The following is a 27,989-nucleotide window of genomic DNA, read 5'->3' as shown; positions in this document are numbered from 1 at the left end:
GTTTTTATCTTGGGACTGTATGGGTGCTACACTAGAGCTAAGCTTTGTTGTTGTTGTCTTACACTTGGTGTTTGCTTTTGTTGTTGCTTGTTATAAATATATGAATTTATTTATATTTTATTTCCTTTTAAGTTAGGTTTGTTAATTTATTTATGCATTTCTTTTATCATTCAGTTGCTTCTCTTTGTTGTTTTAACATAGTTGTGTTGTGTTTTTACAAGTACATATCTAAACATTTTCTACAATATTTAATCACCATCCGCACGCATACCCCGGACCGAGCCCGTCTGGCGCGCCTTATCCAGCTCGTCCTTAACCTCATCCTCAATAGCACGAATATCGTCCATTGTTAGACCGTACCAGCGATCAGTTGAACAAAAAACTTGACTGCAAATATATGAGTGCACACAATTTATTGTCTTTTTGTAAGCATTTTTATTGAATAGTGTTGCCTTTGCTTACCGATGAAAGTTCGTGAAGAGACGTCGTTCCGATTTTTGTATGAAATTCTCTACTCTTGTCTGCAGGCCAAACCACTTAAATTCGCATGTTACTAGCTTGTAGCAGGTCATGACAGGATCTACGCGTTTTTTCCAGTCCGTACCCAATAAAGGACCACGCCCAGTTTTTTTTGACGTATAGCTGCAGAAAAGAAATTTCTATTTAATTAATGGATATAAAAAAAACAATAAACACTTTCGAAATAATCTGTCAATTTATTAAATTAATTAATAAGTTACAATGGCTATACCTTGAAGCTGATTGAAAATATATTTGTTTTACTTGAGTTTACGAGTAAGGTAATAGGGAAAGGCTTAGCTTCAGTGAGTTTAACATTGAGTAACACATATTCCTCAATATCACTATTAGATAAGTGTATATTTCATCACACTACTAATATTTTGCACTTACGTTGTTGGATCCTCTTCCGGCTTGTAGTCCGCAGGCAGAACCGAATCATTGGCAATATCAATGTGAATCACCTCGCGGAGTTTCAACTTTTCGGCCGACAGTTCGTGCACCTGTAAGCACATTTTGAAATATTCATAATTTAAAGCACAATATTACTAAGAGTGCAAAGTAGAAGCGTTACACTCAAAGCGATCAAGATTACAGAAGAGAGTAGCTAGCTGGATAGGAAATAATAAATACATGTACATGTAGCAAATGTTGAAGAACGTAATGATTAAATTAATAGTTATATAAATGCAAATGTAAAATGAAAGAAGAGTTAATACCCAAAGCACTCACATTATTCATTTCGCCCAAATCATCAGCAAAATGTAATGAATCAACATATATAAAAAAGTTTTGATTCATGAAGCGGGGGTTCTAACAATTAACAGCCAAATTATAAACACAAATGCACACACACATAGAAATAAACGCACCCAATAAATTTTGAATTGAAATTCCATAATCAAAAATTTTGCGAATTTTAAAATGATGAATTTTAAGATAGTTTTTGAAATTTGTTTTGTTTATGTATTAAACAAATGTTAGTATTTATGCGTATGTATAGTGTAAGTAATGGAAGAAAAAGAAAGAAAACACGAATTAGTTAAATAATGAATTTAAACTTCACTTACATTTTCCGACTCTCCCGAGTCGCCGACGTGCAACGTGTCGATTGTTATTTTGAATGCATCTTTCATGAATTTTGGATTCTAGAAGAGCCCGCATATAATCAAATTCATGTTCGTTAATTCAGGATATTATCCTAATAATAGTTATAATGGTGTAATACAAAAGGTCGCTAAGAATCCATTGCATTATAATGTTCACATATATTCTAGATTATTGTGAACTGCCGAGTCAACCTAAACTTGTCTGTTTGTCGTCAGATTCATCTAAAGTGCACACACAGAAATGTCCTCTATTCACAAAAAGTTGGACTAAATTAGAATCGGATTTTTTTAATTATATCGTATTATTATTAATATCGGATATAATTATATTTAAGCTTATGAAGATTTGTTGTATTTAAATTTTTTTTAATTGAAATTTTTGGTGAAAGTTAATTGAAGTTTATATTTCTAAATAGAACGAGAGGGAGAGAGCTGGTTTGAACCAAATGTCACCTCGACTTTATTTGAATATGCAGTCCTCATATCATTTTTTTTACATCAAAATCATTTCATTAATTATACTCTTTTCATTTCATGTGCCTTTTGTGCATGAGCTGGATAAAATTGAATTCAATAAAATTAAGTAGATCTCTTAGCTGCACGTTAAACAGGTTTGCATGGATTAAGATATGTAAATATAAAATTACATTCTGAATTGTACCATAATATTAGGCCCTCAATATAAGCTGAATAACAATACAAACAAAATTGTCTGCCATTGTCCCAAATCTTTTTGAGCCGAGTTTATTTACCAAAGGGCTTTAAATGGCTTGCTGTATGTAGAAGTTTAACAAAGTTTTTCGCAGTGAAGAAAAGTTTTCAGATTGAATATATATTTACCGTAATAATCGTTCGACAATACGGATAGGCATTCCATGCCTCTTCGTGTATCTCCAACGAGCCCTTGGGTGCCAATAGTCTTATGTACGCTGGAACTTTTGATTGCAGATGGTAGATCTTATATGTATACTGACCGGAATTATATTTGCCTCCTATTCAACGAGGATAAAAACAGGTACAGACGGCAGTTTAAGTAAAATACAACTTGCAAATGGGAATCGTTGCTTACCCAACAATGGAAAATCTACGAAGGGTTCGTTTTTTAATACCTCAATGCCTTCGCCGCCACCCGTGTTGTCCTTTGACGCCTCCGCAACTGCGAATAATTGTGCTATTTGATACTGTGGAAGTAAATTGCAGAAAGAATGTGGGCGTCATAAATAGTAACTGGAAGGGAGGCTGAGTTATTCGTTCTCTTACCTCTTCCACGGTTAATGGCAAAGTCACGCGGCTGCAGAGAGAGAAAGAGAAGTTTAATGAATGCGTGCGTAACGGAAAGAAGGAATTTTTAATTATTTAAATTTAATATGCACTGTGTATTTAATTAAATCTAGGCCGAAGCAAGGCAGGATGCTGAAATCTCTTTGGTCGGGAAAATTAATTTCCATAGGCAACCCAAAAGTATGCCACACTTTAAGTTCAAATAAGCGATGTTCGACACTCACACTCATACACACTCACACACCTACACGCATGCAATCACCGAGGAGGCAAGAGACGTGCCAGAGAAGCTGTTGGCATGGGCGCATTCAAAACATAATTGCGATGGCCTTGAAACTTATTCGCTTTGCCTTTAGTTCGTTGCGGTTTTTGTGGTAAACCCAAATTGAAAAATTTCCTTCGTTGTCGACCAAGCCGACTTTTGTTTGCTCTCTAAGTAATTTAATAAGTGTAAACCACTTATTGAGTTCATATCAAATCGATTCAAATATTCGGGTATATCATACATGGGTTTACCTAGATATATATAAATTATATTTACAAGTAATAATTAAAATCTCTATTACATAAGGAAACAGTTTTATATTATTAGTATTATATTTCATAATAATGTACGTAATTAAATTTACACATTTCTTATGAGTAAAAGATTTTTTTGTTGCGTTTAAAGCGCGTAGAACCCTTATTTAAAGCCTTTAGACTTAAGCTCAAATTTTTTTGTTATTTTTTTTTTGGATCATGACGCAAGCTTGTGATGCAGACATTAAACTGGCCAAGGTGCAAAAACTGGCCCATAAAACTAACGCAGTCAAGTTTCTCATTTGGCCGCGTTTTATGAGTGTCGTCACCTTTTTTGCCTTCGTTGTCGCTATCAAGCTGCGCACTGGGAAGGAGGAACAATGAGACAAATTCTCAGCCTGTTGTTAGGGGCAGTTTCTGTCGTAAGGTCTTATGTTTTCCGAGGCAACTTCCAGTAGCAATTAACCTTTTGCCATTGTTGACACGTGTAATGATGTGCTGCTAATTGGCTGCCTAATCGGCCCACATCGGGTGGTCTGTCTTATTGGACTCTAGCGAGTCACTTAACCTCTGTCAAGCCAACCTAACAAAGGTTAAAGGAATGTTCGCTCCCCTTGCTTGACAACACTTTGCACGCAGAACGCCTCAGTGTGAGTGGGCGTGTCTGCACAATTTATTCACAAATTGTGCAAATTGACTTATTTACACTTAATTTGGTGAGCAAAACGGATGGTCCTTAAGTTAGCCAAGAGTTTCGCAATGAAACAGAAGATTAAAGGTTGGAGGTGAACTAAGATTATTTAGAAAATTATTTCGTTAATTTAGTTAGAGCCCTAATACAGGTGTTTGAGCCATATAGTTAATGTAGTTCAATTTGAGACAATCAATCGATATTTGACTATTAATGTAAGAACCCGTAAGCTGAAGGCCTTAATAATTGTAGGCCTGCTTCACAGTTCATTATCATTTACTCAAGTAACAATTAACTGTTCAGTTATATGGTATCGATAGTTTTTATTAGAAAGCATCGATAGCTTAGGTATTATATATATATAGTATATATATATGTCAATGTTAATTGTTTCTTAGCTTATGTATTATGTATAACAAAGTGTCTGCATCTACAATAAATTTCAATACGCCAGAAAAGTTAAAGCCTCGCTGAGTTGTATATTTATTTACATTAAAGTTGTTCAAAGCCCAGCAATTATTTGGAAAACTTTGTGCTTATTTTACGTTTCGTTTGTCACTGTAATCAGCTGCATTAAATCAATTCAAATTGGAAAAGTTTCAGATAAACTAATGTTGCTCATAAAAACTCATCGGCCGTCCGTTTACCCAGAGTTTCTTCAAGTCACTCAAGATACCATCAATGGCAACAACAAACACCAATTGCAGAGAAATGACTGCGGCAAATTTGGGTGCCAAACAAGATAAGTAAATAAGTTTTCGAAGCAAGGGTCTTAAGTAACTGGGTGAACAATCGAGTGGTGGGAGATCAAACGAGTTGTGTATGAAAATTGTCGAAGTAGAGCGTAACGACAATAAAAATATAAATAAACAATCTACGCAGAGAAATTATAGTACAGAAAACTTTTAAAATAAAACAAAGAGAGTTATGTTTGGAGCAACCGACTGCAGCAATACTCGTTCAAACTAACTAAATTAGAGAAAATACTGAATAGAATTTTGTCTATCTTTCAAAAGATCAACGATAACTTGGGTATCCGTACACAATTGTGAACGATATCTAATACAGTTCACAAGTTTACAGACAGCAGGAGAGAGACGGTTCGTAAAGCCAATATACTCTTTTCACGAGCAAGTATAAATATTAAGCAAAATATGAGCCTAGGAAAGTACTGTAATGTAATACTATATATGACACACATGAACAAATTTTACAAAAGAAAGACAGAATAAAAACATGTGGGAGGCACTTTGGAAATTGCTGTGATGTGCTTCAACTGTCACGAGCGCGTAAAAGGGGGAAAATATCATATAAAATATAATAATACTGAAGAACTCTTAATAAGAGACCAGAGATAAAAATGGATGGTTAGACGAGTGGCAGACGCAAGGCGAGTGCGATCCAATGAGCCGAGGTCCGAAATACAAGAGCATTGTTTTGGCTTTGTTGGCATAATTGAAAATAGAAAGTGAATGAATTTGTATGTGTGCACACATGCAAGCGTGGGCTTGTTTGTTTGTTAGTTGGTCAGATGAGAGACATTCTTGGCCGAGCTTCGGCTGATTGTGCGGTCTGTTTGCGGTCTGGACTAAGTATTCCACATGAATGGTCGTTGGAGATTGGCTTCATTTAATAATTGAAGCACAGAAGGGGATATATTAAAGAACAAATACTTTAAAGTGATGTGCTCACAACTATAGGTAAGGTTTATTTACAGAAATGAGAAATTTACTATTAGCAAAAATCTTAAAGTTTAGCTCATCTTTAAAATAATAAAATCTAGGTGCAATTCTAATTTTTATCGCGGCTGTAAGTAATTAATAAACTTAAATTCTTTTATATATCATTCTATAATGATAATGTCTTGGCTTAAAGTCCACGTTTAGCTCTGTTAAAAATAATTAGACAGCTAAACGTTTCAATAAATCGTTATTGCCCACATTTTGTCTGTGATCGAGGTTTATAGACCATTGAACGCCATAAACAAAATACTGAACTATTAAATTGGAGCTGTTGGGCCCATTAGTGGAGCAGTTTACAGTCTGGCCAACTTATCTAATCTCTGGTGCCAGCCACATACAACCATGAAAATGAGCGCGTGTGCTATTTGGAAATTGACCTCAACATGGAAAGAACACAATAGATAAATACAGAGATAGAGAGAGAGACAGAGAGACAGATAGAGGATGGGACAGATAGAAGAAACAAACTACTATAAAATGAAGGTATTATTAAAGTCATAGAGTCACGCAAGCCATAAATACAAAACTATAACTAAACATGACAGTCTGGGTCAAAAATATGGCTATAGATGATATCGGAAAGTACAGTATTATCTACTACAATGATTACAAAGTTTTGCAAGTGGAACATTGTTGAAGCTCTCTCCTATCACATACTTAAAAAACAATAATAAACGATATCTACATCATTGGCTAAAAATCTGATCTTGTTGCTTATTCATTTCTTTCTCTTGAAATGCTTTCTTAATGTTTTTTTCTTACATTTTTTTTTTAAATTCTACTTTTGAAATGTCTGCCGATATTTAAGCGTTGTAAGATCTCATTGATACCTTTATAACTGCTCTTCAATGAAAAATCTCTTTCATTACTTCATATCGAACATTCGGGGCAAATCATATACGATTAGAATAAAGCAACAAAAATATTACACCAAATGTTCGCACACTTCGCAATAAATGTGAATGTTTACTAAATAAATGCATAGGCATTCAAAAACAAATCAATCTGAACACATATTGAATCCTATTTTTTGCTTTTCATTCGGCTATTGTGCAAAACATTTGTTTTTTTTTGGGTTGCATCGATTTGCAACATAAAGATTTCAACGCTTTGTTTAAATGAGCAAAAAGTGCACCCACTGCGAGAAAGCGCGTAAATATTTCAGTGGCCATTGGCAATCAGATAATCTAGTTGGGAGTGTACGACTAAAACATACCCTGTGTGCTCAGCTGCAAATAGCTAAAGTATATTATTATATCTAAAATATATAACACTTAAATTTCGAGCTGCAGATAATCCGAACATAAATGAGGAGAACTATTTTGTTTTGTTAAGCTAAATGACTGCGGACGTGTTTGCCATTCATTTACCCTTTTGTATTCATTTTAATAGGCACGCGGAATGAATATAAACAAGAATCGTGATTGTTTAATTGAAGCGCCGGGTCCCCATTCTCGCGATCATTAATTAATTACTGATGTGCGGTTAAACATTGTTTACGAGCTCGATTCAACTTTGTCACTTTTATTGCTGTTGACCGTATTCCCATTCACAATTCCCGATAACAAATACAAAAAAAATGACCAATATATCGCTTACTCTGCAAACGACCCACGTCCCGTTTGCCTTCCCGACTCCCGCAAGCCCGCACAAAATTTCATTAACGAAAGCTATTTACTTTTTGTGGTAAACAGAAAAAACATTATTTAGTTGCTTTAATTCGTTATTTTTAGCCTTGTCCACCTTTTCTTCAGTGTTTATTTTGCGAAAAGGTTCTGTGACCTGTTTGAGTTTAAATGTGTTTAAGCTGAATTTATTACCAAGAAATTAAAATGATTCAAGTATTCAATACAACTAATAATCCTCAAAGGTTAAGACACAAATATTAATTTTACCGTTAAGAATACTTATTTATTTTCTTTTGATACCAACTGTACTTAACAGTGTTGTATAACAGCTTAAAGATTTTACGTGTGACATATATATACATATTTATATTTCTAGCCATTTCCGCTCGGCCAGATGGCCAGAAATTGGCTAAAGTTCGGCCAATGCAAGTGAAAAACATGCACAAGTCTATATGATGCTTGCACTGACTTACAGTAAACATAAAACATTAGAATTGATGGATAGTTAGTCATGAAAATAATTACAGCTATCAAAGTACAAAATTATTGGACATACAATAAATTACTAATTAAAATTATTATTAATTTTTCTTATATTTTATTAATGCAAAGCGCGCTCAATTCCAAATTTCTATTCCAAATTACATCCATTTAGAATACTAAAGATTTAATTATTTTTAGCAATCGCATTTTCAAAAGCAAAAATCGACATAAGCATAAATATATATATATATATATATATATATATATATATATATATATATATATATATATATATATATATATATATATATATATATATATAAATATTTATATTTATTTATCCAAAAAATGACGCATGTGTTATAATATAATATATATATACATTTGCACATTTAAATTATAATTATTTATGCATTTCATGTGCCTATAGTTAAATTATGTATGCAATACTAAATATCATTTACTCATATACCTAATGTACACAAATTGTTGCTTATATATAAATATATATGTTTAACAGAGCATATACTAATATATATATATATATATATATATATATATATATATATATATATATATGCATTGTTCAATTTGCTAATCTTTATAATCGAAAACGTAATTTAGCATTTAAATTGTCAAAGTAATGCCCTAAATAGCCCTCTGGTCAATTAATACCATATACATCAGGCGTTTAGCACAAGCCTGAGTGCGCGAGAGAAACAGTAAATACACACACACTAGCTCACATGCACATGCACATATCTAATAGGCACCGTAGACGACGTTATCAGTATTGCCAACTTGTTTGATTAAAACGTTGCTTTTGTTGGCGCTGCCGCTGATAACGCAGCTGGGGAACCGGCGCGTAAAGTTGCACAAAATATGAAGTCGTAAATGAGAAGACAGAAAGAGACAGAGATAGTGTGAGCGAGAGCGAAAGTTGCTTGACAAAAAATGAGTCACACAAGAAGACATTGAAAACTTTACAGCACTCACAGCACTAACGTCAGCAATTGTTAACGTGGCACATCTGTTTCATTTATTTTTACATTTTGCCATATGCAAAAAAGAAAATTGAAAATAATACTATGTAAAAACCTGCGCATATTTGAGTCAAAATTCAATGGCCGAAGTTGGCGTTGCCACTCATTACGTCATCGACGAAGTCAATGTAAACAACAAAAAATTAGGTAATGTCAAAAATAATTGGGAAAGCGGAACACTCTCGGTTCTTGTAGATAAGCCAACGTTTGTTCGAAAACAATAAAAATAAAACAATTTTAGGAAAACTGAGTTAAAGTAGAAAGTTTACAAATTAAAGCAATTGTAGAGCGGTTGGCAACGCGACAATAGTAACACGCGAAAGTGCAAGAGAGATATAGAAAGAGAGCGAATGCGTCGCAGCTGAGAGCAAATGAGCGTAAAATCGATTTATCACAATCAGCGGCTTGTACACGTTTTGCAAGTTTAGTAAGACCAACAAATTAGATAAAATAACTTTTATGAACATTAAATTTACTTACAATTCTTTGATCTGCATTTTCCCAAATGTATTGCTCCGTTAATTTACTGCTTGACAGGTGTCGTTTCGTCGAATGGGGGAACGGTGCCGAGCAACAAAGAATCAGAGAGGAGAAAGGGGGAAATTTCGGTTTAGATTTTTTTAATTGAATTTGTTGCACTTGAAGGCAACCTTCACACACAGTCACACACACATGCAAAGACACACATTCACACGCGATCACGGGCAAGGATGCATTCTTGCTTATATTTTCAATGATAATAGAAAAAATTAGTTTGCTGTAGTTTTTACACTATTTTTTTAGTTTATGATTGCAATAGAGCAATGGTATAAGCGGCTGTTGACTGCCCACTTTTTGGGTAGTAATTCTTTTTGTTGTATGTCGGCGAAAAGCACGAGTCATACGCAGTCACACACATACAGCACGCCCGCTCTCACATACTCACTCGCACACACACAAACATAAGCACAAAGCCAATGGTGATTGAAATCAATTTTATAACAGAAACACGTACAACTTCTATTGCTAATTGTGTTTAACTGGCGTTTTGTTTACTCGCGGTAGCGCTTTTCGTAGCCAGATTCAGCAGTAATAGTAATTGATTTTTGTACACGACGACCAGACGAAGTGTGACCGAGTATTGTCAACGAAAAAATAATGCATAACTCTACGATACTTTTGATTTGTGAGTACTTATCGATATTCATATTACTGGTATATCGATGCATCGGACTTAGTAATTATCTTGCATGCACGTGTAAATCGCAAAACAAAATAAATGCTCACAATTTGTTAAAAATCTAATAAAATGGGCAAATTAAATGTTACGGTGTTGCGCTATCTCACCAAAGAAGATTTTCGTGTGCTAACAGCCATCGAAATGGGCATGAAGAATCATGAATTGGTACCAGGCCCGCTGGCTGCTGCGATTGCCAACCTTAAAACTGGAGGCGTACATAAATTGCTAAAAGAACTTTGCAAGCACAAATTGCTGTCTTATGAGCGTGGCAAGAAGTGTAGGAAAAATTGTAGAATATCTCTTTTTCCTAGTTAATTTTTGTATTGTGCATTGCAGATGATGGGTATCGTTTAACCAACACTGGTTATGACTATCTCGCCTTGAAGTCCCTTACGTTACGCGGCTCTGTTAGCTCCTTTGGCAACCAAATTGGCATTGGCAAGGAGTCGAACATATATGTAGTTGCCGATGAGGAGGGCACGCCTATTTGCCTTAAGCTGCATCGCCTAGGTCGCACCTGCTTTCGCAATGTTAAATCAAAGCGAGACTATCATGGACGTCGACACAAAGCATCGTGGCTCTACCTCTCTCGTATTTCTGCAACCCGAGAGTTTGCTTACATGTCTGCTTTGTATGATCGTGGCTTTCCTGTACCCAGACCCGTTGATTTCAATCGGCACTGTGTGCTCATGGAGCTAGTCAACGGATGGCCAATGTAAGTATAACCCGATTTAGTTGAATTTGTTTTCCATTGTTGTTTTTTTTTCATTCTACAACAGGACACAGGTGCACGAGTTGCTGGATGCACCGCAGGTCTATGATGATCTTATGAATCTCATCGTACGCCTGGGTAATTCGGGCGTTATTCACGGTGATTTCAATGAATTTAATTTGATGCTTACCGATGCCGGAAAACCCATACTTATTGACTTTCCTCAAATGATGTCCACTGCCCATGAAAATGCTCAATTGTAGGTGGTAAGCAAACTATCTGATTGCGTACTAACAGCTCCTCAATCTTTGACAGCTTCTTTGACCGTGATGTCACTTGCGTGCGTGAGATGTTTCGACGTAAGTTTGGCTACGAAAGCGAGGATTATCCCAAATTTAGCGATTTGGTGCGTGAAGATGATTTGGATGCAGAGGTTCATTGCACAGGCTATGGCTTCACCAAGGAAATGGAACAGGATTTGCTACAGGAATATGGTATGATTGAAGAGGTAGAAACTAAAGAGGACGACGAGGGACAGCTGGCTAACGATGAGCCGCCAATTTTGGTGCCTGCTGCAGCTGCTGAGATTGATGAATGCCGCAGGCAATTGGAGAACGAAGTATCCTACAGCGAGACCAAGCCTACACATCAGAATTCGGATGATGCTATAAGGCGTTACATTGAGTCGTGCACGCAATACCTAGGTAATCTGACTGTTGGTCCTGAGATATCCGATCAGGCTTTAGCAACAGCACCAAAACCGGTTGCCTCGGAACAAGAGTCGCACAATTACATAAACGAATCTAATGAACCTGTGAAAGAGACAGTTGACTCTGCTTCAAATACAAAACAATCAACTATTCCAGTTGATGATGCGCGTTCCATCAGCTCAAACGATTTGGAAACGGATGAAATTCCAGAGCTGGTAGGTCTGGATCCTAATTCACGTATGTACCGTCTGAAGATGGTTGAACAGATGCTTAACGATGCACGCAGCCAGCGCTCCTTCTCCACAACAGCCAGCACAATAGCTCCATCTGTGATCACAGATCGCATACGTCGTAACATGGACATCAAGGAAAAGCGCGATCAGCGGAAGCGTTGCGTTGCCAAGGGAGAGGCGAGTGCTGTACATCGCCATCGCAAGGAAAACAAAGATGTGGTCAAGGAGTACGCGGGCTGGGACTTTTAGATTAACTCTAACTCAAACTAGTGTATATACACCACAGCGACTTTAAACATAATATAGCATGTATTTATAAATTAGTATAGAAAGCTGAGAGGGTACCGAAAATTAATCGCAGTTACGTTTCGGAGTCGTAACGACCGCTACACAATGTATAATCAGAAATCGAAGAGATTTCTTGGAAGATCTTTTTCGAAGCGAGTGGTTTTTAATACTTTCTATGAAATATAAATTGAAGATCTATCTTCAATAAATATTATCAATGCTGTTGTTATTAGACAAATCAAACCACTCTTATTCTTCCATTGATAATCGGGTTCTTCTTAGTAAAGATTTATTTTTATATTTGTATCCATCTTGTTATACATCTAAATCTATTAAATCAAGTAGTCCACAGCGTTCAAATTCAGGGAGCCACTTTTTAACGTTTTCTTGTAGCCTTTTGTTTTTGTACATTCGCTTTCTAAAATTTCGACCTCGTTCATCGTCAAGAATTAGAGCATTGCCATCCGCATCATCTGTTTCTTCGTTAAGGATAAAAGCCTGACAAGCCAGAGAAGCGGTCACAGCTAGAATAATATATATTTTCAAATAGCTCATTTCTTTGAAACTATGATATGCTCACCCATGAATTTCCCATTTTCGAGCTGTAATACCAACTGCCTAAGCGTTGGAATATAACCTCCAAAGTTTAATTCATGCAGAGTGTCCACCAGCACCCTATGATAATATTGAATAAGTTCATCCTGGTGCTTGTTGTGCACGTCAGGTTGGGACTAGAGGTATATGGAATAAGATAATATACGATTAGATTATATATATCAAATCTTATGGTATCTAACATTATGTATGTCTCTGACATTAATTTATATTTATATATATACATTTTACATTTTGCGGTCATCAGAGCACACATAAGAGTGCAATTTGTAATAGTTACGGCTGGCATAGAATTTAGTAGATAGATAGATAGAGATTAAGAGCAGAGCATATAGTATGGTAGTCTATAATTTATTTACACGTGTGACTGCTTTACCCGCTTTAAAGCACATTACCCATATGCATTTCCAAAAGTCGGGCGTTACAGACTGCATAATGCCTGTTCGCTTTACACGAACAGACTGTTTAAATAGCAAGTTTATGCTTTCATTGGTTTACTTTGGTGATCCTAGCTCGAGCACACATAGATATTTCTGGGACCATCTTTAAAGGAGGTCAACAGCAACTCATTTGATATGTTCAGTGTGAGTATGAGTTCATGAAGACAGACAGTTAATTGTTATTATAATTGTCAAGCTTAGCTAGACGTATTCGCCCCTTTTGACTTTTCCATCATATTGTGTGGGCAAAAGCTTTTCCAGCTTATATTTCATTATATTAATGTTCACAGTATTTATTTCATATCGATATTCTTTCATTTCATTGCAGAATCACTGAACATAATCATTTATATAATGAAAAACAGTTCGATTTTTAATGTATATTACTTTAGTATATACCGAACCTATTGCCACTGAGTATTCAGAATAGTGTAATAAGTTGTCTCCGTTCTCACGACATTCATCGACGAATTCTAAAGTCGAACTAAGTTTATTATTTCAAACTTTCGCTTGACATAGCTAACAAGTTCTTCCAGTCATTGGAAGGGTTTTATTTTGGTCTACCTAACACATGTTTTCATCTCATATTACAAGCCTCAGTTCTTGGGACTATTAGTAATTATACAGTTGGTATACCACCTGCGTACACCACATTTTGTGCCTGTTTTCAGGTTTGAACCCTTTTAGCTATTACTTGTTACCTCAATTCTCGTGCCTCAACAATGGCTTCGATGAGTATGAATTATGAGTTGGTTTGTCTACCTATTCGTCTCTGTATGAAAGCTAATTTCAAGGCTTCATATTTAATATCTCACTCCATAAAATTATTTATATTTTGGTTGATTGTTAAAGCCCCACTTGAATACTAAAAGCAGAGACATTTCTGGGTTATTCTGATTGATGAACAGATCATTAATAGGCTTGGAATCTTGGCACATTAATCATGTGCATCTGGAACTGAACTTATTTAATAACTTTTTTCTACAATTTATCAACTAAATTAAATTATTTTAGCCTTGTTAAATACACTCTTAGAATGATGAGCTTCTTAACGTGTTGGCCAACAGGCGCAGGAATAAAACAATTGTTTTTTATTCCCGTTTATTTTATTAGTGACACGTCTGAGCTTTAAGACTGATATATACATTCGCTTAAGCCTGATGGGAGTGGCCGTTGGCCGCGGCTGACTTCGCATAACGCTGAGCTTGCGACTCGTGCGGTTGCCATGGCTGCAGTGGCCGCTGTTAACTGATATTTACGTTGAGTCAGCTTAGGTGGGCAAATTGTGCAACATATTTTTAACCATCAGCAGTCAACTTGAGTATAAAGTGATGATGCCTAAAATGAGGAAAACAAAATTTGTGCAGTGCTCAGTGTATTTTCTATTCGGGCATTGCTGACTTGACCATTTTTAATGTATTTGCAATTCAATTTTTATTGCCGGCATAAGAACAAATTAAATATAAATATATAAAAAACGGAGTCTGCGATTTGTATGATCATAAATCATTTCACCACTATTACTGGTTTCTATCAGCTGATAACATTTGAAGATTTGTATAGAAAAAAAATCAGAACAAGCTATATAAATATTTTCAAAAGGCTACATTTGATTGATAGATTTATTGAAATATTAATTAACCCTCTAAGACTATTTTCTACAATAATTGAAGAAAATGCTAAGAATTTTTTCTAGTGATTTGTGGTTTCTAAACTCAAATATGTAATCAGAAATAGCGTAGCAGTTTTCGTTTACCTGTAAGGGGGGAAAAACTGATTAAGAGCCTCAAGGCACTTATGGGACTTTGAGTATAAAAAAGTCATTTTCAAAAATCGAAGTTAAATTTCATTGTTGTGTATGCTATTGATAAAAACCATTTTTGTTGACTGTGTACAAATGCAGTTTCCATTTTGTGCAAGACATTGAGTTTGCTAAGTTTTACAGTCTTTACACAATTTTTGTCCATTATTTCGATCCAACCATTCCGGCATATGATTCAGTTGGTCAAACCGTACGTCTGATATTGGATGCTTCGATTTTCGACCAAATTTGAGCTCCAACTGTGAGGTTCGCTGAGAGATTGGCGACCGCATTGTCTGGTCTTTTTGAGAGGATGGTCCTGGAGAAGATCGTTTAGTGTTAGCACTAATTGGACGAACCCGAATGTTTTGGCTGTGAAACGAAACCAGAGTCTGGGAGTTCGAGTAATTTGCTATTGCTTCCATTCTATCTTTATATACGTCTGTACAAAATATACGAATTTGTGGCTGCCATATCGATCAGGTGGTAAAAAATTCGAGTTGCGGCATCACGCGTTTTAGTTCTTACATGGTACCGTCCCATTAGACCATTCATTAGATCTATGCCGCCCATATGAGCGTTGTACTCTCGAATAATTTGTGGGCAATCCACTTCCATCTGGGATCGCTGGGATTTCCTGACATACCGAGGAGCCTTAGGATTTGCCTTTGCAAATGGTTTAATACCCACATAAGTCGACACCAAGCGAACAGCCTTGTTGTCTTTCCACAGCACATTACTAACTTCTATCCCATATGAGGTGCCAACGTACTCTGTCGAATAACCTCTTCGCTTTTTGTTGATGGTGCTATCGCTCCAAGGCTATAAATACCTTTAGCTCACAAATAGATCATCAAAGGCAGCGACGTATACAAATGTGGTGCTTGCAACTTGGTGCGGCTTTGGTTAAACGTGCAACAATGTTGGCTGCAGCATCAAGATCGGGTTACCAGGAAGGATCGCGTTGTTGCCTGCACCGCTGTAGATCTCAAATCGGAATGCATAACCAAATGAATCACATAAGACAAATAACTTGGTACCCCATTTTGGTGGCTTATTGGGTATATACTGGCTCAAAGGCGGGCCTGCTTTGGCACGGAGTCAAATCTATTGTTGAGGCAATCGGAAAATGTTCAAGTGCGGAACAATGGATCGTAACCTGGTTCACCCTTTTTGATCTGCTTGCACTCATCACGCAGGGTTAAGTACTTGTATAGGTTCAAATTCATTTTCTCCCCAGTAACAATCAAAACGCCGATGTAATGGTAGAACTCATCAATGTTAACTTTGAACTGGGATCCAATATTATCGTTTAAAGCTGAGCACATGGTTTACTCGAAGATCATATTCATGATGTCAGAATTGAAAAATAGCAAATATCTGCAATGGTGTTTCGAGCTGCCTTATTTCGGCTGGAAGCGAAGAATCTCCTCGGAAGGCTATGTTGTTGACATTTAACTGCATATTTTGCTGTTGCCACGTAGTCTTACTGGGGTCTTTTGATGTTGATGCAATACCCACATATGCATATATTATTTAGTAATTTTTCGCCAAAAATCAAGTACGTTTACTTACCAAAACCGCCAAAACTCAAGTATGTTTACTTACCAAAATCATTAAAACCACCAGCAGTTGGCGTAGAAATACACGCTGAATCCTCAATAGTTGGCAATGGAGATCGAGCTCTTTTCACAGTTTTTCGGCTAGGCTCAGACTCCTGTCCTACAGTTTGTACATTTGCACTTTTAAAATACGATAAAGTGTCTGCATCCTCCTCAAGCCTCAGCCCTCGTCGTCACTTGATGGGCATGAGACTTCCTCATCCGATAAGACTGACTCAAACAGTTCCAGCAGCTGTTCATCAGACATTTCTTTCACTATTTAAAAATCACGCAATAACCAAAACCAACGAAAATCAGCTGTGAAACAACAAAAGTTGGCGTTAAGCCCCAAAAGTGTCTCAAGGCACTTATCACTATATCGCTGCTAAAACGCACATCTTTTATGTAATTGCTCTTCTGTAACTTTACTTTAGTTGTAAATAAACAAAACTTTCACAAAAAGTCATGGGATAAATTGTTTTCATATACTAAAGCAAAACAAAACACAACATGCGAATGGTCAAAACTTACGCGCGCAAAAACAGCTGTTCTGTGTGTACGAAAATAATCAGTGGAAAGCTTTTGAGAGCTTTTGCAGCTTTCGTACGTAATTTGGTGTTCACTATAAACTCCCAAAAAATATTTTAGCAATGTAAAAGCTTTAAGTTTACTCGCTAATTTAATAAGTGTCTTCAGGCACTCTTAAGTTAACTGTATATGTATACGTAAAATATTTATTATACATATTGAGTATTCAGGAACAATGCAATATAAAAGTTGAATTTTATATATTATAATTAATTATACTTACTTAGCAATTAACAAAGTTGTCTGTATAGCCATCGGCTGCTGGCTTATCTTTGACTTGCATCTAGAAACAGATCATAAAAAAAGTCCGATATGACTTTGCGTTTTTAGAAAATCTAAGTTTCTAGCAATTTAAAATGCTGAGTAACGTACACATTGCCTAAGTACACACATATGTATGTATTTATGAATGTACGTACAGTCTGTCAAGAAACACTTTACACAGTGGAAAAAATCTCAATTTTTTGACTTTATGTAAAAAAATAAAGAGTTTTTGTTTAATTTAACTAATTTTTTTTAATGGTTAACTGTTTAATAGGTATTTTTAAATCAAATTATAGAAAACAGAAACAAAAACAATAATGGTGAAACTTAAAAAACAACAAAAACTTAGATTACTCATATTTTACACTGTCAAGAAACTCTTTACACACTTCTTATATATTGTTCTAAATTTAAAATGTAAAACTAATTATAACTAATTTTGAAATACTTAATATTTAGTATGGCCCCCCTTAGCATTCTGTACATGTTGGAGTCTTCTTTTCATTGAGTTGACCAAGTTTTGAATATACTCTAGGGGTATCTTCTGCCACTCTTCCAGTACGAAAGCTTTTAGCTGTCCACGGTTGGTTGGATTCCTTTTTCCAACCTTTTTCTTTAAATAAGACCACGCATGTTCGATTGGGTTGAGATCTGGGCTTTGGGGTGGTGTATCCAAGACCTTTCCGCAGTTGTAAAGCAACCAATTACGTACATTATACTCCTTATGTTTTGGATCGTTGTCTTGGTAAAATTTAAAAGTTGGCCGATTTTCACTAATAAAGCCAAATTTGGTTGCGCTTTGGTGTAAATTTGTCTTCAAAATTTGAAAATATTGCTCGGCATTCATTGTGTTTTCAATGAATACCAATTCACCGACTCCTTGGCTGGAAATGCAGGCCCAAACCATAACCGACAGCTTTCCAAATTTGACTGTTGGAATGATATTCGCTTTGTCGTAAGCTTTAGAGACCTTTCGCCATACTTTGGGCGGACCTTCGTTGTAATACAACATTATTTTGGTCTCGTCGCAAAATATAACGTCCTTCCAATACTCCTCTGGGTGCCTAAGCATAGTAAGAGCAAAACAGAAGCGCTTTTCCACATTTGTCGACGACAGCAAGGGTTTCTTACGTGCCACTTTCGAAGAATACCCATGCCGTAGAATAGCCTGACGGATCGTTTCGTGGGACACATCCACACCACACTCTTCTTTGAGCTCCTTGGCAAGAGTTCTGGTCGAGATTTGGGGATTTGATTTGATCTTTCGCATCATAAGGCGGCTTGCCCGATCAGATATCTTTTTTTTTCGGCCACCCACACCCTTTGCCTCAAGTCTTCCCTCATTTTCCGCGCGACTGAGAACGTTGTATATGGTTTTTCTTGACACAGAAAACATTTCCACTAATTCTGGAACTGATTTGCCCAACTGCCGATTGTAGAAGATCAATTGGACAACATCGAAGCTTAATCTCTTTCCGGGCATTATTAATCAAAATTTGTATTGCTTTTATATGTGTACTCAGCCAAATTTCGCACAAAGTGAAAAATAAACACAAAAATAGAGATGCATAGACAGATTCTAAAGGCATAGTTAACGGTAAAGCCCCGTTATTTCTTAGAATCAGAGCAAAACAGATGAAGAGAACAAAATGTGTAAAGAGTTTCTTGACAGTGTAAAATATGAGTAATCTAAGTTTTTGTTGTTTTTTAAGTTTCACCATTATTGTTTTTGTTTCTGTTTTCTATAATTTGATTTAAAAATACCTATTAAACAGTTAACCATTAAAAAAAATTAGTTAAATTAAACAAAAACTCTTTATTTTTTTACATAAAGTCAAAAAATTGAGATTTTTTCCACTGTGTAAAGTGTTTCTTGACAGACTGTATGTATGTTTGTATGAATGTGTGAAAACTTCCTTTCATGCTATTGTGAAATTGCTTTATGCGTGTATTAGGTAAGACACCTACCTATATGTATGTTAGTAGAGATTAAACAGAAATGAAAGACAGTGCTAGTTTCAGCATTTTTGAATGGAATTAAGTGATTCAGCTACTTTTACACTTTTTATAATTTTATTTATTTTTATTTATAATATATATTATATGTATGTATATACTTTCAGCATTATAGGTAGGACTTTAAAATAAATCAAAAGTCTTCGAGCTATGCTTAAAATAAAGCTCTAAACGTCCATTTTGATCGATATGAAGGAACTGAAGTTGAACCTATGTCTACCACACATAAATATTCCAAAGGTGGACTGATGGAGGGGAGACAGACAGTCATAGCTAACGGGTACCAATTGGCCTATTTCAAAGCTGGGCTGAAGAGCAGAACTCCATTTTCCCACATTAACAAAGGTTAATGGTATATTCAACAGTTTTAATAAAACATATAAATGATCTTTTAAGTTTAGAATTAAAATATATTTTTATATTTCATTTTGAAATAAATACGTATTAATATTGAGGTGAATTTCTTCTGAGACGTAAGCTGGCGGAAAATTAAATAGAGTGAAGTTAACGTCTGCATAGGTTAAATTTTCTGATATAAATAAAAAATCCATTGAATCGTTCAGGTCACATACAACATACAACATTTTCATTTGACAAGGATGTATATTTCAGAAAAGTGGAATATATACGTTTTATTAAAACTGCTATTAAATGTAAATATTAAGATAGGTGTTAACTTTAATCCAACACATCAAGCAGACCACTGCGATCGAATTCGGGTAGACATCTTATAACATTATCCTGAAGCCTCTTGTTTTTGTACATTCCTTTCCTGAAGTTTCGACCCCGTTCATCGTCCACCATGAGCCCTTTGAAATCCGCATCATTTGTTTCTTCGTTGAGCATTATGGCCTGGCAGGTCAGAGATGCGGTCACAGCTAATAAAAATAAATAAATATATGTATATATATGTCCAAATAGTTTCCATTTTTCTTAAACAATCAACTATGATCTCACCCATGAATTTTCCCTTTTCAAGCTGCAACACCAGCTGCCTTAGCGTGGGTATGTAGCCACCAAACTTCAATTCACGCAGGGTATCCACAAGCGCCTTGTGATAGTATTGGATCAGTGAGCTCAAGTGGTTGTTGCGCACTTCAGGTTGCAGCGATGTACAGAAGAAGTAAAAGAGATCCACGGCAGGCGATGCCCAGGCAGAGAATTGAAAATCAATCAGCAGCAAGTCCAGCTCGTTGTGCTCAGTCTTATTTCTCAGCATTATATTGTTTGTCCACAAATCGCCATGAGTTAGGGTATTGAACTCGTCTTCTTGTGGATCGTAAACACTTTCCGTGTAATCCATTACATGTTTCTGCAGGCCTCGTAGCTTGTCCTCGTATATGGTGCCTAGCTCTGGACACTTCCCGGCAAAGTCTGCAGCCACGCCCATCAGACTCTCAAACATGGGCTTGAAGGCTCGTGTGTGACGATTGAATATGCCATGATCCAGTGTGGTGAGAAGTCCAGGCTGGCGCTCATTGAGAACTGAGGCGGATGCATGCATTTTTGCCAACTTTCGGAGCACCATCTTTGTGTGCTCCAAGTCGAAGCCAGTCAAACGATCGCCCAGTACGTAGTTGAATATAGCGAGGTCTTCAAAGATGATGGCAGAGTGCTCGTAGTCCACATGGATTGTCTTGGCAAATAACTTCTCAGATTGTCCAGTGCCCTCCAGAAGAGCAGTGAGCTGTGGCAGAATCTTGTCGTACATCACCATTTCTGTACGGCTTGCTTGGTAACCCGCAAAGATGTTGGATATAAACGGATCATTCTCAAAGGTGGTCTTTACAATGAAGAACTCGGTCTCGTATTCTTTGCTTCCGCCGCGAATATAATCTACTTGGATCCTGGTCATAATGCTGGCATAGTTATCACCCTTGGCCGTTGCTGGCTTAATAGTTAGCTTCTCAATGCTCAGCTGCTCATCATGTTTATGGCGTCGGAGAAGAGCTTCCACATAAGACTCGGTCAGCCATTGCGGGGCAGGATGAAAGTTACCCTCAACTTGGTTGCCGTTGCTGTTGCCGTTGTGTATTTCTACCATGTTAAGATGAATCTCTCGCAACGACTCGCAGAGCACTCGCAATTTATAGTCTGACAGGCTCATTTATTCCGAAAGTTATGAATAAGCAATCTTGCGTTATGACAGTCGTAAAGCTGGCTGATCTAGACAATTGTACCTTCTATGTGTGGCTGACATCTAAGATTACATAAGATTAGTATATAGTTCTATTAGTCTCAATCTAAATTTTGCACAGTCATCAGCACACGAATAATAGTTACTATTTACGTAATAGTTACGTCTGACATAGAATAAGATGGTACTATAGAGGATTAAGTCTATCATACAGCGTATAAAATAAGTGTGCCTTCTTAAGCATTTACATGTGCGAATGTTTCGTCTGCTTTATGGTTCATGAAGCCTAAAAGTTATTTGCATAAAAAGGGTAAATTATATGTTAAGGATAGTTTCGCTTATAAGCTGTGTATATTTCCTTTGTAACTTTAACTTTTTGTAGAAATCGACAAAACGGAAAGTACTAGACTTACAACTGAGCTACTTGGTATCGATACTTGGCATGGATACTTGGTGTCGATGCTTGGTATCAATACTTGGTATTGATACTTGGTATTAATACTTGCTATCGATACTTGGTACCGATACTTGGTGTCGATATTTGGTATCGATACTTGGTATCGATACTTGGTATCGATGCTTAGTATCGATGCTTAGTATCGATACTTAATATCGATAATTGGTATCGATACTTGGTATCGATACTTTGTATCGAAACTTGGTATTGAAACTTGGTATCCATATTTGGTATCGATACTTGGTATCGATACTTGGTATCGTTATTTGGTATCGATACTTGGTATCGATACTTGGTATCGATACTTGGTATCAATATTTGGTATCGATACTTAATATCGATACTTGGTATCGATACTTGGTGTCGATACTTAGTATCGATACTTGGTATCGATACTTGGTATCGATACTTGGTATCGATACTTGGTATCGATACTTGGTATCGATACTTGGTATCGATACTTGGTATCGATACTTGGTATCGATACTTGGTATCGAAACTTGGTATCGTTATTTGGTATCGATACTTGGTATCGATACTTGGTATCGATACTTGGTATCGATACTTGGTATCGATACTTGGTATCGATACTTGGTATCGATACTTGGTATCGATACTTGGTATCAATATTTGGTATCGATAATTGGTGTCGATACTTGGTATCTATACTTGGTTTCGATACTTGGTATCGATACTTGGTATCGATACTTGGTATCGATACTTGGTATCGATACTTGGTATCGATACTTGGTATCGATACTTGGTATCGATACTTGGTATCGATACTTGGTATCGATACTTGGTATCGATACTTGGTATCGAAACTTGGTATCGTTATTTGGTATCGATACTTGGTATCGATACTTGGTATCGATACTTGGTATCGATACTTGGCATCGATACTTGGTATCGATACTTGGTATCGATACTTGGTATCGAAACTTGGTATCGTTATTTGGTATCGATACTTCGTATCGATACTTGGTATCGATACTTGGTATCGATACTTGGTATCGATACTTGGTATCGATACTTGGTATCGATACTTGGTATCAATATTTGGTATCGATAATTGGTGTCGATACTTGGTATCTATACTTGGTTTCGATACTTGGTATCGATACTTGGTATCGATACTTGGTATCGATACTTGGTATCGATACTTGGTATCAATATTTGGTATCGATAATTGGTGTCGATACTTGGTATCTATACTTGGTTTCGATACTTGGTATCGATACTTGGTATCGATACTTGGTATCGATACTTGGTATCGATACTTGGTATCGATACTTGGTATCGATACTTGGTATCGATACTTGGTATCGATACTTGGTATCGATACTTGGTATCGATACTAGGTATCGATACTTGGTATCGATACTTGGTATCGATACTTGGTATCGATACTTGGTATCGATACTTGGTATCGATACTTAGTATCGATACTTGGTTTTGATAATTGGTATCGATACTTGGTATCGATACTTGGTATCGATACTTAGTTTCGATACTTGGTATCGATACTTGGTATCGATACTTGGTATTAAGTCTATCATACAGCGTATAAAATAAGTGTGCCTTCTTAAGCATTTACATGTGCGAATGTTTCGTCTGCTTTATGGTTCATGAAGCCTAAAAGTTATTTGCATAAAAAGGGTAAATTATATGTTAAGGATAGTTTCGCTTATAAGCTGTGTATATTTCCTTTGTAACTTTAACTTTTTGTAGAAATCGACAAAACGGAAAGTACTAGACTTACAACTGAGCTACTTGGTATCGATACTTGGCATGGATACTTGGTGTCGATGCTTGGTATCAATACTTGGTATTGATACTTGGTATCAATACTTGCTATCGATACTTGGTACCGATACTTGGTGTCGATATTTGGTATCGATACTTGGTATCGATACTTGGTATCGATGCTTAGTATCGATACTTGATATCGATAATTGGTATCGATACTTGGTATCGATAGTTTGTATCGAAACTTGGTATTGAAACTTGGTATCCATATTTGGTATCGATACTTGGTATCGATACTTGGTATCGTTATTTGGTATCGATACTTGGTATCGATACTTGGTATCGATACTTGGTATCAATATTTGGTATCGATACTTAATATCGATACTTGGTATCGATACTTGGTGTCGATACTTAGTATCGATACTTGGTATCGATACTTGGTATCGATACTTGGTATCGATACTTGGTATCGATACTTGGTATCGATACTTGGTATCGATACTTGGTATCGATACTTGGTATCGATACTTGGTTTCGATACTTGGTATCGATACTTGGTATCGATACTTGGTATCGATACTTGGTATCGATACTTGGTATCGAAACTTGGTATCGTTATTTGGTATCGATACTTGGTATCGATACTTGGTATCGATACTTGGTATCGATACTTGGTATCGATACTTGGTATTGATACTTGGTATCAATATTTGGTATCGATAATTGGTATCGATACTTGGTATCTATACTTGGTTTCCATACTTGGTATCGATACTTGGTATCGATACTTGGTATCGATACTTGGTATCGATACTTGGTATCGATACTTGGTATCGATACTTGGTATCGATACTTGGTATCGATACTTGGTATCGATACTTGGTATCGATACTTGGTATCGATACTTGATATCGATACTTAGTATCGATACTTGGTTTTGATAATTGGTACCGATACTTGGTATCGATACTTGGTATCGATACTTAGTTTCGATACTTGGTATCGATACTTGGTATCGATACTTGGTATCGATACTTGGTATCGATACTTGGTATCGATGCTTGGTATCGATACTTGGTATACTTGGTATCAATACTTGGTATCGATACTTGGTATCGATACTTGGTATCGATACTTGGTATCGATACTTGGATTCGATACTTGGTATCAATACTTGGTATCGAAACTTGGTATCGAAAATTGGTATCAATACTTGGTATCGAAAATTGGTATCAATACTTGGTATCGATACTTGGTATCGATAATTGGTATCGATACTTGGTATCGATAATTGGTGTCGATACTTGGTATCCAGTTCTTGATCAGTATAGATGATATAGGTACATTCAGTATTCACATGTCACATGAATTACTGTTAAGATACTCTACAGACAGTTAAATGTCCACACTCACTACGGTCGCGCAAATCAAATTTGTTATATCTAGAGAGCTTTTAGAGCTGGAAGCTAAAATTTTGAATATATACTATACTATATAGTGTAGACTTCAGCAGCATAAAAATATGTAATTAAAATCTCTACACCACTACGACTCTGCCAATTCGGGAAAATCTGTAGGTTGTTAATTTTTTTAGATAGAAACTTAAGCATTCAGTAGATTTACCTCTTCTAAAAATATCCCCTTTGGTTATCTCCAAAAACACATAAGACTGAAATATTAAGTACGAGCTTACCATTTTTTCGATAACCTAACCCATTTCCCTATTATCGATTAAAATGACAATTTCATTTCACTTTTAAAGCATAGCTTGTATCGTTAAGGTTGATAAGTCTCAGTAAAGAGTAGAAAGATTTTAGGATATTGGATATCTCCCTCTTGGATGTCAATGTCAAGCTCTGAAAATTTAATCAAGTCGATATTTATTTTCCCATTAAAGTGTTGTTTGTATGTATACACAGATATATATGATTCATTGGACAGCTCTGCGTAGGGTTCAGGGTATCTACTAGTCGGGTACTCCCGACTGGGGCCTTCCCACTTACTTATTCCATAATAATTTCGAAATATTTTACTATCTATTTTTATTTTTTTTATTTTTCGAAATATTTTACTATCTATTAAAGTTTAATATTATTTATATCTCATCGAGCAATCCTTTGTGATCGAAAATAGGTAAAATTTTTCTTAGTTTCTTCTGGTATTGCTCGCTTTTGTATATGGATACTCTCAGAGCCACATCGGCCTCAGACAGGGACAGAGCTTTTTCAATGGAGAATTCCTCGGGTCCATTGTGCAGCATGGCGGGCAGAAAAACCAGTGAGCAGAAAATAGCTATAGAATGAAAATAACGATAACAAATTAAGTGAAAATTCGAATTTATGCCCAATATAACCGACTCACCATAAAAAGCACGCGCTTGAAATTGGAGCTGAAACTCAAATAAGCTAGGCACGAGACCTTCATATTTAAGTTTAGCAAGTGCTTCCACAAGCTTCTGGTGGTAGAACTGGACTAGCTCGGTTTGATGATGCTTGTAGAGATTATCTTGCAACGAGGTGCTGAAAAAATAGTGCAGATCGATAGCCGGCGAGCTCCAAACGCTGAACTGAAAATCTATAAAGATCATGTTATCCGGCTTGCCTTGCTTCAGGTAATTAAACATTATATTCGTAGTCCATAGATCGCCATGGCAGAGGGTGGCGAAGTCTCCTGTCTTCAGTTCCATCGTCTGTTCACTGTATTCCATGATGTGATCGACGACACCATTAAGTTTAGCTGCGTAGCGTTGATGCAGGGCCGGATCATCCTCGATGGAGATGATTAAAGCTCTCAGCATATTCTGCATAATCGGCTTGTAGGCTTGCGTGTGTCTATTGAAGAAGCAGCGATCGTATTTCTCACCATAAATCCCTGGCTGCCGTTCGCTCAGCACTGCGCCGGCTGCATGGAATTTCGCCAATTTTTCCAGTACTAGATGAGCGTGATCCAGATCCAGTTGCTTAATGCGATCCGCTACACAGTATTTGTCCAAGGTCATGTCCTCGAACAGAATCGAGTCGTGTTCCCGATCCACATACACTGTGCGCGCAAACATTTTTCGTTGATCTTGCAGCTCTATCTGAATGATCTTCGCCAGCTTGGGCAGCAGTTCCTCGTACATATCCATTTCACGGACATACACGCCATATTGTTCCAGCATATGAGCAGCCGGATCCTTGTCAGCGAACGTGGTCTTAACTATAAAATTGTCCGTATGCTGGCATTGATTATTGTCCGTATACTCTACAATGATCCTCGTCATTACGCTCGCATAGTTCTCCCCATTGACCGTGGCCGGCTGGATGTGCAGCTGTTGCAGCTGCAGCTTTGTTTCTTTCAGGTAGTTCCGCAACCTCTGCTGCACGTATTCGCGGGTGAGCCAAGCAGGTGCAGCCAGTAGCTTTAAGTTCGTGTCGGAATTCAGCTCGGGCATGGCTAACAGATTGTGTCTACAGATTTCAAATACTTCTGAGCTGCGTATGCAGAGTTTATCGCCTTTTATACGATGCTCGGTACCACAAATCTGCCTGGCTAAACTTTATAGTTACGATTGTAGGCTATGAGTGCACTCATAGTCGTCGTGCCTCAATTGAGTTGTCGTTGGAAGCTGTCGGAGGTAGTATACTAATGCCTTATCGTAGGTGAATGTCTGAGTTTTATTCAAACAAGATTGTTCATTCTTTACTCAAGCTTTGCCATCTGAACAGATGCGTTTAGTCAGCTACAGTGTAATTTAATATGCACTTGAAAGAAAGCTCTTTATTTTAAAGATATTTCATAGATCCGTTTAACATAGAGTACTTGAGTACTACAACAAATTTTTATCCTCGAACATTATGTGGATTAAGTGTTTCATTATTGCGTTTCCATATTAAAATCTTTAGCATGCTAGTTGCAAAGTTTGTAGGAACTATTCTCTAAATATTCTGTATAATGTCCTAGATAGGAAGGCATCTTTAAAACATTGATGGATTATTTTTTATATAATTAATAGAAGAGTACAGATTAGTCGCAGATACCCAACAAATAATAGCAGTGCTTTGTTTTTAAACGTCATTTAAATTAGCTATACAATATTATTAGACTTGTAAGTAGAATTTGTTTTTATTTAGTAAACAAATATTTTCTCTGAGGAAAGCCT

The 27,989-nt window shown here is 36.5% G+C and overlaps 4 protein-coding genes across 6 annotated transcripts; 1 reads left to right on the top strand and 3 right to left on the bottom strand.

The window, feature by feature from the left end:
- Positions 1-131: 131 nt before the first annotated feature.
- Positions 132-10,155, bottom strand: LOC111599656 (phosphatidylinositol transfer protein alpha isoform). Of its 3 annotated transcripts, none has more exons than XM_023315341.2 (9): positions 10,010-10,155; positions 9,496-9,541; positions 2,889-2,919; positions 2,698-2,809; positions 2,469-2,620; positions 1,252-1,332; positions 913-1,022; positions 463-642; positions 132-387 (listed from the first exon to the last, which is right to left on the bottom strand). In XM_023315341.2, the coding sequence occupies exons 2-9, from the start codon at positions 9,510-9,512 to the stop codon at positions 249-251; spliced, it is 822 nt and encodes a 273-aa protein (XP_023171109.1). In that variant the 5' UTR covers positions 9,513-9,541; positions 10,010-10,155; the 3' UTR covers positions 132-248. The 3 variants fall into 3 exon arrangements, with proteins under 3 accessions (XP_023171109.1, XP_023171111.1, XP_023171110.1); XM_023315343.2 differs by lacking the exon at positions 1,252-1,332 and adding an exon at positions 1,590-1,667 and having other exon boundaries at positions 10,010-10,154; XM_023315342.2 differs by having other exon boundaries at positions 249-387; positions 9,941-10,019.
- Positions 10,156-10,287: 132 nt separating this feature from the next.
- LOC111599653 (serine/threonine-protein kinase RIO2) lies at positions 10,288-12,433 on the top strand. The gene is made up of 4 exons (XM_023315333.2): positions 10,288-10,511; positions 10,571-10,949; positions 11,014-11,205; positions 11,262-12,433. Exons 1-4 carry the CDS (start codon positions 10,304-10,306, stop codon positions 12,136-12,138), a joined length of 1,656 nt encoding a protein of 551 aa, XP_023171101.2. The 5' UTR covers positions 10,288-10,303; the 3' UTR covers positions 12,139-12,433.
- Positions 12,434-20,115: 7,682 nt separating this feature from the next.
- Positions 20,116-21,584, bottom strand: LOC111599699. Its single transcript, XM_023315424.2, has 2 exons — positions 20,460-21,584; positions 20,116-20,380 (listed from the first exon to the last, which is right to left on the bottom strand). The coding sequence occupies exons 1-2, from the start codon at positions 21,544-21,546 to the stop codon at positions 20,181-20,183; spliced, it is 1,287 nt and encodes a 428-aa protein (XP_023171192.2). The 5' UTR covers positions 21,547-21,584; the 3' UTR covers positions 20,116-20,180.
- A 4,344-nt stretch (positions 21,585-25,928) lies between these two features.
- Positions 25,929-27,402, bottom strand: LOC111597503. The gene is made up of 2 exons (XM_023312268.2): positions 26,210-27,402; positions 25,929-26,140 (listed from the first exon to the last, which is right to left on the bottom strand). Exons 1-2 carry the CDS (start codon positions 27,279-27,281, stop codon positions 25,944-25,946), a joined length of 1,269 nt encoding a protein of 422 aa, XP_023168036.1. The 5' UTR covers positions 27,282-27,402; the 3' UTR covers positions 25,929-25,943.
- Positions 27,403-27,989: the final 587 nt, after the last annotated feature.

Source organism: Drosophila hydei, unplaced genomic scaffold (genome assembly GCF_003285905.1).
Source record: "Drosophila hydei strain 15085-1641.00,03,60 unplaced genomic scaffold, DhydRS2 tig00008139-arrow-pilon, whole genome shotgun sequence".
NCBI lineage: Eukaryota > Metazoa > Arthropoda > Insecta > Diptera > Drosophilidae > Drosophila > Drosophila hydei.
The sequence above is the reverse complement of the archived record's forward strand: the minus strand, read 5'-3'. Positions and strand labels throughout refer to the sequence as shown.